General features: G+C 47.8%; 1 protein-coding gene across 1 annotated transcript in view; it reads left to right on the top strand.

The window, feature by feature from the left end:
- Positions 1-8,532, top strand: part of SCAMP4 (secretory carrier membrane protein 4) — a 79,700-nt gene extending 71,168 nt beyond the window's left edge. Inside the window, 3 exon segments of the mRNA XM_078154121.1 lie at positions 3,696-3,813; positions 8,266-8,293; positions 8,296-8,532. Coding sequence (XP_078010247.1) covers positions 3,696-3,813; positions 8,266-8,293; positions 8,296-8,441 — 292 coding nt within the window. The 3' untranslated portion in view covers positions 8,442-8,532.
- The last annotated feature ends 4,999 nt before the right edge of the window (positions 8,533-13,531 follow it).

The raw sequence follows: 13,531 nt of genomic DNA, 5'->3' as shown, positions 1-13,531 counted from the left end.
ACCAGACTCGGTGACTGTAGGACTGAGAAGGGGAGTCAGGACGGACAGTGAGGTAGCAAGCACACTGCGTCATAGTTAGGGATGCCAGGATTAAGGAAGTCAGAAGGGAGAGCTGCGGTTGAACTGGAGGTGACAGGGGACAGTATGCTGTGATTCCCCCACTGGTAACGGGGTTTTGTGGCTATGTCTGCCTTTCAGCGGTGGAGAGTGGAAAGGTGGAGCAAAGGAGGAAGTCAGACTAGCAAACAAGCTACCACAGCCTTTCTCCTGTTGATAAGGGGAGCTGTCCGGTCAGGCCGTGTACTTGATGGCTCCTCTGTTCTGCCGTGGTAACGGAAGCAGCCAGCGCTGAGAACAGCGTCTGCGGCACAAACCCTGCTTAGAACTGGGCCGTCATTATTCATTTAAATGACAGTTTGCAGTTGATTCACTTGGGCTTTATTGTACATCTGTTCAGAGAGCTCTGAATGAAGTCATCTTCTGAGCCTGAATTAAGGTAATAAATGAAATCTATCTTATTAGAGTGGGAAGGCCGGCTGCTCATTTATGGGATTCACTTAGCAGGTAGCTTTTATTGAGTGGGGAACCAAACCTTTTGCCAAATGTAAAATTTTCAAATGAAGATGAAGCAGTATTTCCTGTTGTTTCTGGCTCCGTAGATGCGGTTTGGGACTGTGGGGGGAATTGAGGCCAACTAGCCAGCCCATAGCCAGAGGCTCCTTTTTGGACACGGAGTCTCCCTGTCTCGCCCGGGTGGAAGGGCAGCAGAGGCCTGATCCCATGATTGATAGGCATGGAGGCTTTGACCTGCTTTGTTTCCAACTTAAGCCAATTTGCCCCTCCATAGGCAGCCTGATGGCCTCCCGCTGCCAGGGGCTCCAGACATGGGTGCTGGATTTAGCCGAGGACACCACATCAGCTGTAGCCCTCCTGTGATTCAGAACTCCTGAACTCAGTCTGCCAGCATCGGCCTCTGCTGGTAGCCACAATTCCAGGCCTGCACTGCTGCGCCTGATCAGCCAGAAGCTTCTGCTGCAGCAAGGCCACAGACAGAGTCCTGGGCCTAGAGATGGAGGCCCAGTGAGCCGGAATGACAGCCCCCTCCCAGCTCTTTCTTCTCTTCCTTCTCCCCCTGGTACTCCACTATAATAATCATAACTCAGATTTTTAGAGCACTTTGCAGTTTACAAAGTACTTGTTTCAGCTTGAAAAGTTCAACGTTGAATTTATTATATATTTTAAAAGAGAAGCAAGTTGTACATAACAGATTCCTTATTTCAAGCACCTTCCTCTTCTTCTGTTCTATTATGTATGTGGAAGTACTGGGGAGAGGGGATTCTAAAACAGAACAAAGCATTTGCCTCGTCTGAGTCCAGTGAGGCAAGTGGCATAACATTAGAGTCCACATTTTATAGGACGGAGAAACCAAGCCCCAGAGAGATTAGGTGGATTGTCTTGGGTCATATCCGCAGTGATTCAATACGAGGGTTCCTGACTTTTACATTTTTAATTTAAAATCTGTTTTCTTGTTTTCTCATCTTCCCCTCCACCACTGGAAAAAAGGAAAAAATAGGGCAGCTAGGTGGCGCAGTGGATAGAGCACCGGCCCTGAAGTCAGGAGGACCTGAGTTCAAATCTGGCCTCAGACACCAAATACTTGACACTTACTAAGCTGTGTGACCCTGGGCAAGTCACTTAACCCCAGTTGCCTAAAAAAAAAAAAGAAAGAAAGAAAAAAGGAAAAAACCCTTGTAACAATACGTGTACTCGAACCAAACAAATTACCCCATTGGCCATATCCCAAAAAAATATGTGTGAGAAGAAGGGCAGCTAGCTTCATCATCTGTCCTGGAATCATGGTTGGTTATTATAGCATTGATGAGAGTTCTTATGGTTTCCAAAGTTGTTTGTCTTCATGGTGTTGTTGCTGTATAAATTGTTCTCTTGGTTCTGCTCATTTCAGTCTGCATCAGTTCACATAAATCTTCTCAGGTTTCTCTGAAACCATACCCTTTCATTATTTCTTACAGCACAAAATAGCCTTGTTAGATTCGTGTGCCGTAATTTGTTTAGCCATTCCCCAAGAGATGGGGAAATTCCCAGTTCTTCCCACCACAAAAAGAACTGCAATAAATATTTTTGTATACATGGATCCTTTCCTCTTTCTTTGAGATTTTATATAGGCCTAGAAATAGTGTATAGCTGGGTCAAAAGATAAGCACAGTTTAGTGCTTTGGAGGTCAGAGGTCAAAATAATAATAGCTAACATTTATATAGCACCCACTGTGTGCCAGGGACTGTGCAGAGTGCTTCACAGATACCCTCCGATTTGGTCCTCACACCAACCCTGGAGGTGGATGCTATTATCACCCCCATTTTACAGGTGAGGAAACTGAGGCAAACAGAGGTTAAGTGACTTGCCCAGGATCACACAGCTAGTAAGTGTCTGAGGTTGGGTTTGAACTCAGGTTTTTCTGACTCTGGGCCCATGCTTTATCCACTGTGCAGCCTAGCTTTCCAGAGTTGCCAGTTGCTTTCCAGAGCGACTGTACCAACTCACAGCTCCCCCAGCAGTTCATTAATGGGCCTGTTTTCCTGAAGCCCCTCTAGCGTTTGTCATTTTCCTATTCTGTCATCTTCCTGTGTATATTGGAACCTCAGGATTGCTTCTGATTTGCATTTCTCTAGTAGTTATTTGTGGCATTTATTCATATGACTTTCAGTGCCTTGGATTTTTTTTTATGGAAGACTGACTCTCTGATTTCTTTTTTTAAACTGTCAATTAGAGAATAGCTTTTGTTCTTATCAACAGGTTTTTAATTATTGAAGTCCTTGCTACCTCATTCAAGCCTATGGTGCAGCTCTAGGATAAATACCATCCTGGAGACAGTTAGGTGGTACAGTGAGGTGAATGCTGGGCCTGGAGTCAGAATACCTGAGTTCAAATCCAGCCTCAGCCATTTACTATCTGTGTGACCCTGGGCAAATCACTTAACCTCGGTTTGCCTCAGTTTCTCCACCTGTAAAATGGCGGTGATAGCAGTACCTACCTTGTAAGGCTGTTACGAGGATCCAATAAAATAACATTTGTCAAGTGCTTAGCACGGCGTCTGGCACGTAGTAGGCTCTTCAATGCTTGTTTCCTTCCTTCCTGTATCATCCTATCTCTTTACAGAACCCCTTTGTTCTCCCTGAAGCCTTAGTTTCAGGAATGGAAGAGACCTTCAAGATCGTATAGTCTGTCTCTCTTGTTCTGCAGATAATAAACTAAGAGGAAATGACTTGTCCAAGGCATTTGGCTCTGGCTAGAGGCATCTGTCTGGGCCTCAGTTTCCTTTCATGTAAAATGAGGAGTTCGGACAAGATGACTTCCAGGGATCCTTCCCAGTCTAGTCTTCGGTCTCCCCATCCCTGTTTTTCCTAGGGCCTTGCCTGATGGGAATGTAGGATGTGTAACAAGTAGGCTTTCTGTCATCAGTAAGTGTGGTTTCACCTAGCTGTCCCCTCACCCTCTTGTGCTCCACCCACTGAAGCCCAGATTTGGTGCAGATACAGTAGACAGGGGCCGGGCGAGGTGAAGGTGGCGAGCCGCCTGGTTAGTCCTGTCATCCTCTTCCTGGCTCCCTCCCCATCCCTTTCCCTTTGTTCTCCCCGGCTCTCGCACTCACGGCCTCATCTCTCCTCCTCCCTCACAGCGGCTGGTGGTCAGCGATCTTCTTCTTCCAGACAAACGCTGCGGCGGCCGTGTTCATGATCTTCCCAGCCATCATGTTCACCCTGTCAGCAGCCATGATGTTTGTGGTCCTTGTCAGGGTAAGTCCTTGGGTGTCCCTGTGGCTTTCAGACCCCCCCCCGGAGTGGTACAGAGTGCGAACCCTCGGGAGCTTTCTTATCCTGTAAGATCCATGTTTCCTTCACAGAGGCCCTGCTTCACTGCAAGAGGCCTTTGGGGGGTGGAGGGAAGCAGGGGCCTCTCCCCACGGGCTGCCCCGCCTGCCGTGATGATCACACATTTCTTCAGTGTTCTTTACGTCCAGCCCATCTCATCATGTACGGCATTATAGATTTAGGCCTGGAAAGGACCTTAGAGGCCATCCAGTACAGCTACCTCATTTTACAGGTGAGGAAACGGAGACAGAGAGGGGAAGGAACTGGCTCAGGGTTGTACAGCGCATCAGTACCTTGGGCAGAATCTGAACCCAGGTCTTCCTATCTCTAGATGAAGCCTTCTATCCACTGCTCTTCACTGCAGCTTCTTTGTGCTTACCATGTACCTTTTTTATTTTTAAAATGCATTATTTTTAAATTTTATTTGGAGTTCCAAATTCTCTCCCTCCCTCCAGCCCCTCCCCTACTTATTGAGAAAGCAAGCAATACGGTGTCAATCATACATGTGAAATCATGCAAAACATATTTCCATACTAACCATGTTGCCAAAAGATGAAGCAAGGAATAGAAAGGAAGTGAAAAAAAGTAAGCACTCAGAGTTCGTCAGTTCTCTCTGGAAGTGGATAGCATTTGCCGTCATGAGTCCTTTGGCATTGCCTTGAGTCAGTGTGTTGATCAGAGCAGCTAAGTCTTTCACATTTCATCATCGTTTCAGTGTTGCTGTTACTGTGTGCGGTGATCTGGTTCTGCCCACTTCACTTTGCATCAGTTCATTTAAGCCTTCTAGGTTTTTCTGAAACCACTTCCTTCGTATTTTCTTATAGCACAATGGCATTCCATCACAATCACATGCCACAGCTTGTTCAGCCATTCCCCAGTTGATCCACCACATATCTTCAACGTCCTTTGGGTCATTTGCAACTTGGATTCCTCGGAGATTGTGTTATTCCAAGATTTGCAGCCACATAGCATTTCCAAGAGAACATTCATGTGTAAAAGGCAGGTCATTGACTGGGGAGCAGCATGGCATGCACTGAGGGGCAGCATCTGTGGCTCCATGGATAGAGCTCTGGCCTTGGAGTCAGGAGGACCTGAGTTCAAATCTGGCCTCAGACCAAACACTTGACACTTACTAGCTGTGTGACCCTGGGCAAGTCACTTAACTTCAGTTGCCTAAAAATTAAAAAAAAATTTTGAAGAGCACCATTGAGGGGCAGCCTGGGTGGCTCCATAGATAGAGCTCCAGCCATGGGGTCAGGAGGACCCGGGTTCAAATCTAGCCTAAGACACTTGACACTTCCTAGCTATGTGATCCTAGGCAAGTCACTTGACCCCAGTTGCCTCACCAAAAAGCACCCCCAAGTTTCCCACATACGGTCCCTTCTGCTACGATTTCTTCTTCTTCTCCTCTGTGTCCATATCATCGTTCACAGGTGCCTAGGCTCGTGTAGTTGCTCCATGGACAGGCTGTCCAGGGCTGTTAGAGGCTGCATGGTTGGCATTTTTCATCCCTCTGTAGATTGCTAGATCAGACAGTCTCTTTCATATAACCATGTTCCCATCAAGGAAGACCCAAGGTGTTTGAAGCCATTGTGGGTCAGACTGGCCACCAGCAAGCGCATTAAGAGGGTGCCGCTGTTTTCCATCGGGCCCTGCACAAGCGTCCTCTGGGACTGTAGCAGAATACCTGCTTCCTTGTTGCATGGTTCACTGGATGGTGACTCAGGGATCACTGGACAGAATTCTCCCTGTGGCTGCACTTATCAAGGATTCCCCTTGGGCCTGGCCCTTGCATGGAAGACCCCCCGTTGACTCCAAAGAGGCGTTTTTAGCTGCTGAGCCCAGGGATTGAGGGTTTTGTTTTGTAAGCTACAGGCACCAGACCCTCATCTTGCTCTGCAGTGACTGGAAAGGGGACCTCTGCAGGAGAGGTGTTCACCCCAGCTAGCCTGTCTGGCCTGCTCAAATTGCATCTCTCCAAGGGTGTCTTCAATTTCTATGGAGACTATTCTTCTAAAGTGGATCCGAAGATGAGAAAGGTCTGTGGGTCAGTTAAAATTCACTCACTCATCTTTTTAGGCATTACTTAATTTGAAATTTCTTTCCCCTTCTCTTGACGTCTTCTTCCTGAGGTGAATTTTGCTTTTGAGAGGGCCTGAGGTGTCAGGGTCCAGTGGTGGCAGTTCCTCTGTCACTGATGACAAAATTATATTGTCCGAGAAACGAGGATGGATTTTCTCCATTTTACATCTACTTGTTGTCCTGGCAGTCTCATCTCTGAGCCCTCTTGGGTGATGTGGCTCTGTTGGGTCTCATGCCAGACTTTCTGTAGACCCACTTGTGATTCCCTTGCTCTGGAATATGGTTTATTTGGGCCTGGTGGCTAGCTTCCCTCAGTGGCTTTCTCCTCACTTACCTTGGGTTTCAGTTCTCTGTTATCCACTTTTGCTCCTGAAGATAATTCTCCTTGTTAGGGAAAAACAGAAGCAGAAAAGGAGTTGGGTCATTCTGTCTTCTTTCCTGCCTTATTATCATCGGTCCTAATCCCTCTTTGTTCTTCTGCCTCTAATCTAGCTTCTGAAAAAGCCAGTGGCTTTCAGGGCTGCAGCTCTGGCTCATTCTGGCCTTTAGCACTGACATTCTCTCAGGGCCCTTATGTTCTTTTGTATTCATTCTCTGTCAGCTGCATTTCCTTTCATTTTTCTGTATATCTCTTTTTAAATAAACTCTCAAATTTCTGGATCAGTGCCCTACCAGCATGCCAGCCTCTCTAGACAATTCCCCCTTTTCTTCTTCACCACAATCATTTTTGTGTTGCATCATCAGAACTTACTCCTTGGGAGCATCTCATGTATTTGTTCAGCCTCTAGAAGCTGGAGGTCAGGGGATCCCCACTTTACTTTCATTGGCCTGTTTGGTGGAGTCTGAAGAGAAGCACCAGACCAGGCCCAGCAGCTTCCCTGTCTGTTTATTTCAGAGTGAGATGTCGTGGTCCCTGTCTCCCAACACCCTGTTGTTGGAAACTCGGGCAGCAGCTCAGTCTGAGTGGCCCTCAACAGAAAACTCTTTTGCTGGTTCTCCCACCTTCAGGGCGATGAGATGAGTTATTTATCCCCAGCAGACAAATTGTCAAAGGATATGAGCAACTAAGAAAAAAAATGGAAAATAAAGACTGTAAATAAATGCTTTATATATAAAATATACTTGTTGACTTAAGCTACCTCATTAAAAAATTTAAGAAAGGCAAGTTCCATGATGCTGGTTATCACCTCACAGACATCAATCAAAATGACAGAATGCAGGGTTTCCAGAACTTTGGAGAAACAAGTCCATTTCCCTTGCCCACTGGTGTGGTCTTTCTGTAAGCCCCATGTGACGGTACACAAGAAAGTCATAGACTTGACTAGGCTCTGTCCTGAGATTTTCTATCTGTGCTCTCTCACTTAGTGATCTCATCAGCTCCCATGAGTTTAATTGTCTCTGTGCAGTTGACCCCCAGACCTATTTGCCCAGCCCTAGTCTCTCTCCCAGGCCATAGCCCTGTATCACCAACTGCCCATTGGACATTCTAAACTGGACATCCCAGAAGCTTCTCAAACCTGGAGTGTCCAAAACAGAATATTATCTTTGCCCCAGAAATCAACCGATCCTTGACCCAATTTCCCTGTTTCATTTGGGTACCACCAGCCTCCACGTTATTCTCAGCTCCTCAGCTCCCTTGCCTCATCTGATTCATCCAGTCAGCTGCTGGATCCTACCATTGCTATGTCCAGAACGTCTTTGAACCTGTTCCCTTCTCACTACTCCTGTGTCGTCCCCCCAGCCCTAGTCTCCTCTCGCCTGGACTGTTACTGTGGTCTCCTAATTGGTCTCCCAGTCCCTCATGCCTCCTTTCTCCAGTTTGCCCCCTACACAATTACTAAAGTGATTTTCCTAAAGTATAGATGCTGACCATGTCATTCCCTACTCCATAAAATTCCATAGTTGCCCATTGCCTGCGGGAAGTTCCTCCAGTTTCTAAAGCCCTTCCCATTTTCTGCCGCTGAGCCAGACTGGCCTCCTTGCAGTTCCTCTCCCGACTGACCGTGTCCTGCCTCTGTGCTCCCCCCTCGCTTTCTCCACGAGCCTTTCCTGGCCCTGTCTTCTTTGTATTTCTGCACACCCCCCCTCCCTAGCACTAAGCACGGGGCTCTGCGTGCGGTAAGTATTTACCAAGCCTGTGTTGTCATAACTCCTTTTTTCCTATGAAATTACTTACTAACGATAATCTCCATGAAGTTGAGGCCATTGAGTATGTTGGCCAACACTGATTAGACTCCAAAAACAGAAGGAGCTTGTCCCTCCTGACTCCCTTCCTGGGTCCCATCTTTCTTCCAGGTGCATAGATTCTACCGTGGCTCTGGGGGCAGTTTCAGAAAGCCCAGGACGAGTGGACCACCGGCAGCTGGAGGAACCCTCCCACCAGGGAAGCGCAGTTCAGCAACTTTTCAGGCAACAGCCTGCCCGAGTACCCCACGGTGCCCAGCTACCCCTCTGGGAGCCAGTGGCCCTAGACGGAGCCCAGGGCCTCCGCCCCTGCCTGGTGCCCAGCTGAGCCGGCACCTTCCTTCTGCTTCTTTTGATTTGAAAGGTTGTTTGCATTTATTCTCCCCACCCCCTCCCCCATCATCCAGTGGGGGTTGGAGAGGGGGGTGAAAGGTTATTTTACTTTTCTGTGGAAGAGACCAGGCTTCCCCAGCAATGAGGTTCCCTTTGGAGTTTGGCCCGTAACGTTTATCTGTGCCTGGCTGCCAGTATTTGTTCATATGACTTAGTCACTTTGCTGTCGCTGGCCAGGGAGCCTTCTGCACCCAGCTTACAGCAGTGACAACATGGCCTCCCCAGAACGGCTCTGTTGACCTTGGCCATTCTTACCCTGAGGACCCTGTGCGATGCCCTTCCTTCTTCCTCTTCTGTTAAGCCCATCAGAAACCCCAGACTCAGCAGGAGTCTTCCCCAGGAGTCGTGGGTTGGGGGCCCTAGCCTTGGACACCCCTTCTTTCTCACCCTGACAGCTGAGCAGGAGTCAGGTTCAGACAAACTCTGGGGCCCGGCAGCACCCCCTCAGGAGCCATAGAATGACTTTCCATTTGGAAGGAAGTGAGAGAACTGAGAATTACCTAAGGCAAGACTGAGTCATCCAGACGCAGCCCTGTTGGCAGAAGAGCCTGATTTGCAATTACTCTGCATTAAAAACCATAAAGATTATTTGAAATTCCACCGTCTCCCGCTCTTCCCCCTGCCAAGGTGCATAGTGCACACGTTGGACTTGCCAGTGGGGGAAGGCCCCGTGGCAGGAGGCCCTCCTCAGAAGATGCTGCAGACTGATCCCTTCCCCCCGTCTTGGGCCATTGTGGTCAGCCTTGATCAGGCCGAATCACTCTTCTGGGCGATTCTTTGTCACCAGCTGCCAGATCATCTCTTAGAAGCCTCTATAACTTCACCCTAGACTAATAACATAGGAAGCTCATGGGGCTTTTGTATTGGATTGGTTAGGTTTGGTTTCAGGGGAGCAGTTTGCCAGGATCAGGAACTTTCTACAAAGACAGATAAATTGAAATCCCTTCGTTGAGTGAATCGCTGGAGAGTGGGCAGGCATTTTCTTGGACTTGTGAAAGGAGTATGAGGGTCTTTTCTACATTTGAGCAAAAATAAAAAGATGAAGGGAAAACTTTTTTTTTTTAACTGAAGTCAGGTTAGGGAAATTGCATATTGGTGCACTTCTACAGCCCATGTCCTGACAAATACTGGACTAAAGTCAGAAGATTCCTCACCCTTGGAGGCCTTTTCAGGAAGTATGGTGGTCTTCCTTTCTCACTTACAAGTTTGCATTACAATTCCCTTTGTCTTAACCAGTAATATATTTGGGGCTGCTGAAGGGTTCCCAGGAACACAATATCATCTTGTCATCTCCCCTTGATTTTTCCTTCCAGTTATTGACTCAGGTTTGGGGCCAGAGTGAGGACCTGGGCTAGTTTGTGATCTCTTTCGTCACAGAGCCGGCCTTCTGCCACTGGATCCCCAGACACTTTGTGACAGGTTCTCACAAATCCAAGCTCGAAGGCCGGGCTGGGGTTTTCTACAAACATGATTCTCATACGCTCATGACAATACCGTACAGCTGTCTCCTGGTGCAAGAGCCTCAAATGGAAGGAACTGGGGAGGCCAGGGGCTTCTCCCTGGGCCTCAGAGACAGCTGTTTGGCTGTAGCCCAAGAGTGGGAGGCTGACCCAAAAGCTGAGCTCTCTGGTGGGTTGTTCAGTTCCCCATCATCCCCTGCAGCCTCGCCCAGCAGGGCAGACCCTCGGAGGGCCCCGAACTGCTCTCACACGTTGACCTTGCCCTCAAGTGAGCTTTCACTGGAAAAGAATTACTACAAGTCTATGTGCCTTAAGAAAGAACTAGAAAAACTTTTTTTAAAGATTTTAGGTGACAGGTTTTGTCCTCTTTTTAGTCAGTTTTCACATTTTCCTAAAGGATTTTGTTACCATTTACAGAACTGAAATTGACAGGGAGTCACTCGAATCTGTGGGACACCTTTGTTAACAGGCCAAAAACCAAAGTTTTCTAACTTTTAGCACAACGACAAAGGCTCCCTCAGATTGTTGTTCCTGAGATGTCTGTGGCTCCCCCAGAGCAGTCATCACCTTCATTTCCTCTCCGTTCCCAAAAGATGATGGCTGCTTTCCCACTTCACTCCTTTGTAAACACAGAGACTGCTGCCGTATTCTCCCTCCCCTCCCTCTATGTGATGTGCGCAGAATGAACGTTCCAGGTGACTGCCGCCTCTGTCCAAAGCGGGCAGACTACATGGCCTCTCATTGCCTGTTACGGGACAGGAGGAATCCACCCGCCAGCAGCAGGTTCTGAGCCCAGAGCGCTGACCTGACCTGCTGGCCTGCCAAGAACCACCGTGCAGAACACTGGCTTGAAGGACACACTGTGTAAACCATCGTGGCTTATTTTTGTACTTATTTTTTTAATCTATATTTCTATTAGACTTGTATGGAATTAACCCTGGGTGAGGGGAAAATAGTTTTTGGAGTTAGCCAACAGGTTTGTTTCCTCTCCCCTCTTTTGCATCATGTTATATTGTGGTGGTTTTTGTTATGCGAAATCATCCTTAAAATAAATCCTTTTTCTGCATCAGACTGGATGGAGTCTGCTATGGTTGTGGTGACTGTGTTTTTTAACATGTGCATGTATTTGTTCGAAGGAAAATGAACAGAGGAAGGCAGGAATCAGGCCGTGCAGGGATAGGGTAAAGAAACTAGGCCTGATTAACCAAGAGGCCAAGACGGGTATGGGAGAGTTCTCTTCACCTAGGGAAAGTCTGTCCTAGTGAGGATTATTCTTCTTGGCCCTTGAGAACAGAACTTGGAACAAAGGGAGGGATATTGTGGAAAGGCAGATCTTGTAGATTGCCAGGTCTAAAAGGGGCCTAAGCTATGTGACCCAGGCTAAGTCACTTAACCCTGATTGCCTCACCAAAAAAAACCCTAATAATTTTTAAAAAATGAAAGGGGACTGAGAAGTGACCTAGCCCAACTTCATTTTACAGAGGGGAAACTGAAGACCAGAGAAGTGACTTTATATGAGGTTATACTGGCTGTTTCATAGAAGAGCTTAATCCCAAGAGGTCCCCCTCCTATTGCCCTAAGATGCTTCAGAGCAATAAAAACTAAACAGATTGGACCTCCTTTTGTGGTAATGAGCTCCCCATCACTGAAGGGTTTCACATAGTGAAGAGACAACTTGTTGGCAGTGTTCAAGTAGAGATTGAGATGCCTGGCAAGGCCCCTCCCAATTGCCCCTGAATGCTCTTTATGTTTACAAAATAACTACCTTTCACCTGGATAGGAGTAATTGATGAACCTGGATAATGAAGTCCAATTTTTCCAAAATCTGAAAGAAAATGTAGAAGAGCATAACCTACCACCACCATCTTCACCACCGCTGTCCTTGAGCATCTGCATGAGTGCCCCCCTGCCCTAGAGTCCAGCTGTGCAGCCCCTCCTGCCAGTCCCAACAGGCAGAGCAGCCCTAAACGCAAGAGCCGGGGAGCCCGGGTCAGGCAAGCCACACAAACCAGGCCTTGACAGAAGAGCCTTCTTTGAGTCTGTGTTTTCTCTTAAGCTCCTGAAGAGGAAAATAGCGGGACCTTGGCGAGAAGCGCGGCTAGCTCTCCTGGCCAGCAGACTGAGCGAGTAGGGGCCATCTGTGCTCACTCATTGCATCACCCTGTTTTTACTTAAAGCAAAGAAAGAGCAGTTTCTTCCTCACCGATCTCTCGTTTGGTATTAAGCCAACACCCTGAGTGAGAACCTTCGAAAACCAGTCTGACCTTTCTCATTGCTGCTTCCCCCAGACCTGGCCCAGGGGTGGCAGAGGCTGGGCCCAGGACGAGGATGAATCTGCCCTCTGGGAGCTTACACCAAGTCATGTAGGTGTAGCGATAACTGTGTGTATGTGCTTAGCGCCAGGTGAAAGGCCTTCCTCCACCCCCCACCCCACCCCCAACTAAACTGTCACCTAATTGTTTTTTCTGTCTCAAGCAGGCATCTCCCCACTCCAATAATAATAATAAGGTGCAGTTATATGGTTATATAATAACTACATTGTTATAGAATGCTTTCAGGATTAAAAATGGGGGGGTGTTATCCCCCTCATTTTTTCAGATGGGGAAATGGGTCAATAGAGTCTTGGTGACTTGCCCAGGGTCAGACAACTAGGAAATGCCTCATTGGGTTTCAAACCAAGGCCTTGCCTGACCCTGACTGCCACTCCAGGGTTCTGTTTTCTGAGCTACTCAGCCACCATCCTCCCTAGAAGCTACAGGTGCTCTAACTCCCTAGAGCATAGGCCCGACTATGAAATTCTGTTCAATCATCTCCAGGCTCAAATACAGATCCCTCTGGCATTCAAAGCCAGGTCTTTCATGGCCTGACCCCAACCTACCATTTCAACCTCAAACCATATGTGACTATTTGTTTGTTTATTTATTTGTTTAGCAATTGGGGTTAAGTGACTTGCCCAGGGTCACACAGCTAGTAAGTGTCAAGTGTTTGGTCTGAGGCCACATTTGAACTCAGGTCCCCCTGACTCCAGGGCCGGTGCTCTAGCCACTGCGCCACCTAGCTGCCCCAATATGTGACTGTTTAACACTAAGTATATCCGATGTGGCCTTGCTATTCCTCCCACAAGACACTCCACACCTTTGCATGGATTGTCCCCCTCCTAAACCCTGTCCTACAGTGTGGTCCCTCACCGCCTTTGCCTCTTTGTACCCTAGGAGCCTTCAAACATCAGCTCAAATACCACCTTCATGAAGCCTTCCCTGGTGCCCCCAGCCTCTAGTGCCCTGCCCTCAATATAACCTTGTAGTTAATGTGTGTGGTTTTGCATTTACTTGTTCTGTTCATGCTTCTGAATGTTTCCATGTTTCTCCCTAGAGAATGTAAGCTCCTTGGGGGCAAGGACTTCTTTGTCTTTCTATACATAAGGCCTGGCACAGAACAGACAATAAATGCTTGCTTGATTGATTCAAGTCTGGGTCCTGGACAGTCTAGGGGAGCCCGTTTCCAGGCCTGGGAAAGAAAGAGGG

Source organism: Phascolarctos cinereus, unplaced genomic scaffold (genome assembly GCF_003287225.1).
Source record: "Phascolarctos cinereus isolate Bilbo 61053 unplaced genomic scaffold, phaCin_HiC Scaffold_4;HRSCAF=312, whole genome shotgun sequence".
Classification (NCBI taxonomy): domain Eukaryota; kingdom Metazoa; phylum Chordata; class Mammalia; order Diprotodontia; family Phascolarctidae; genus Phascolarctos; species Phascolarctos cinereus.
This window is presented reverse-complemented; position numbering and strand designations above follow the sequence as displayed.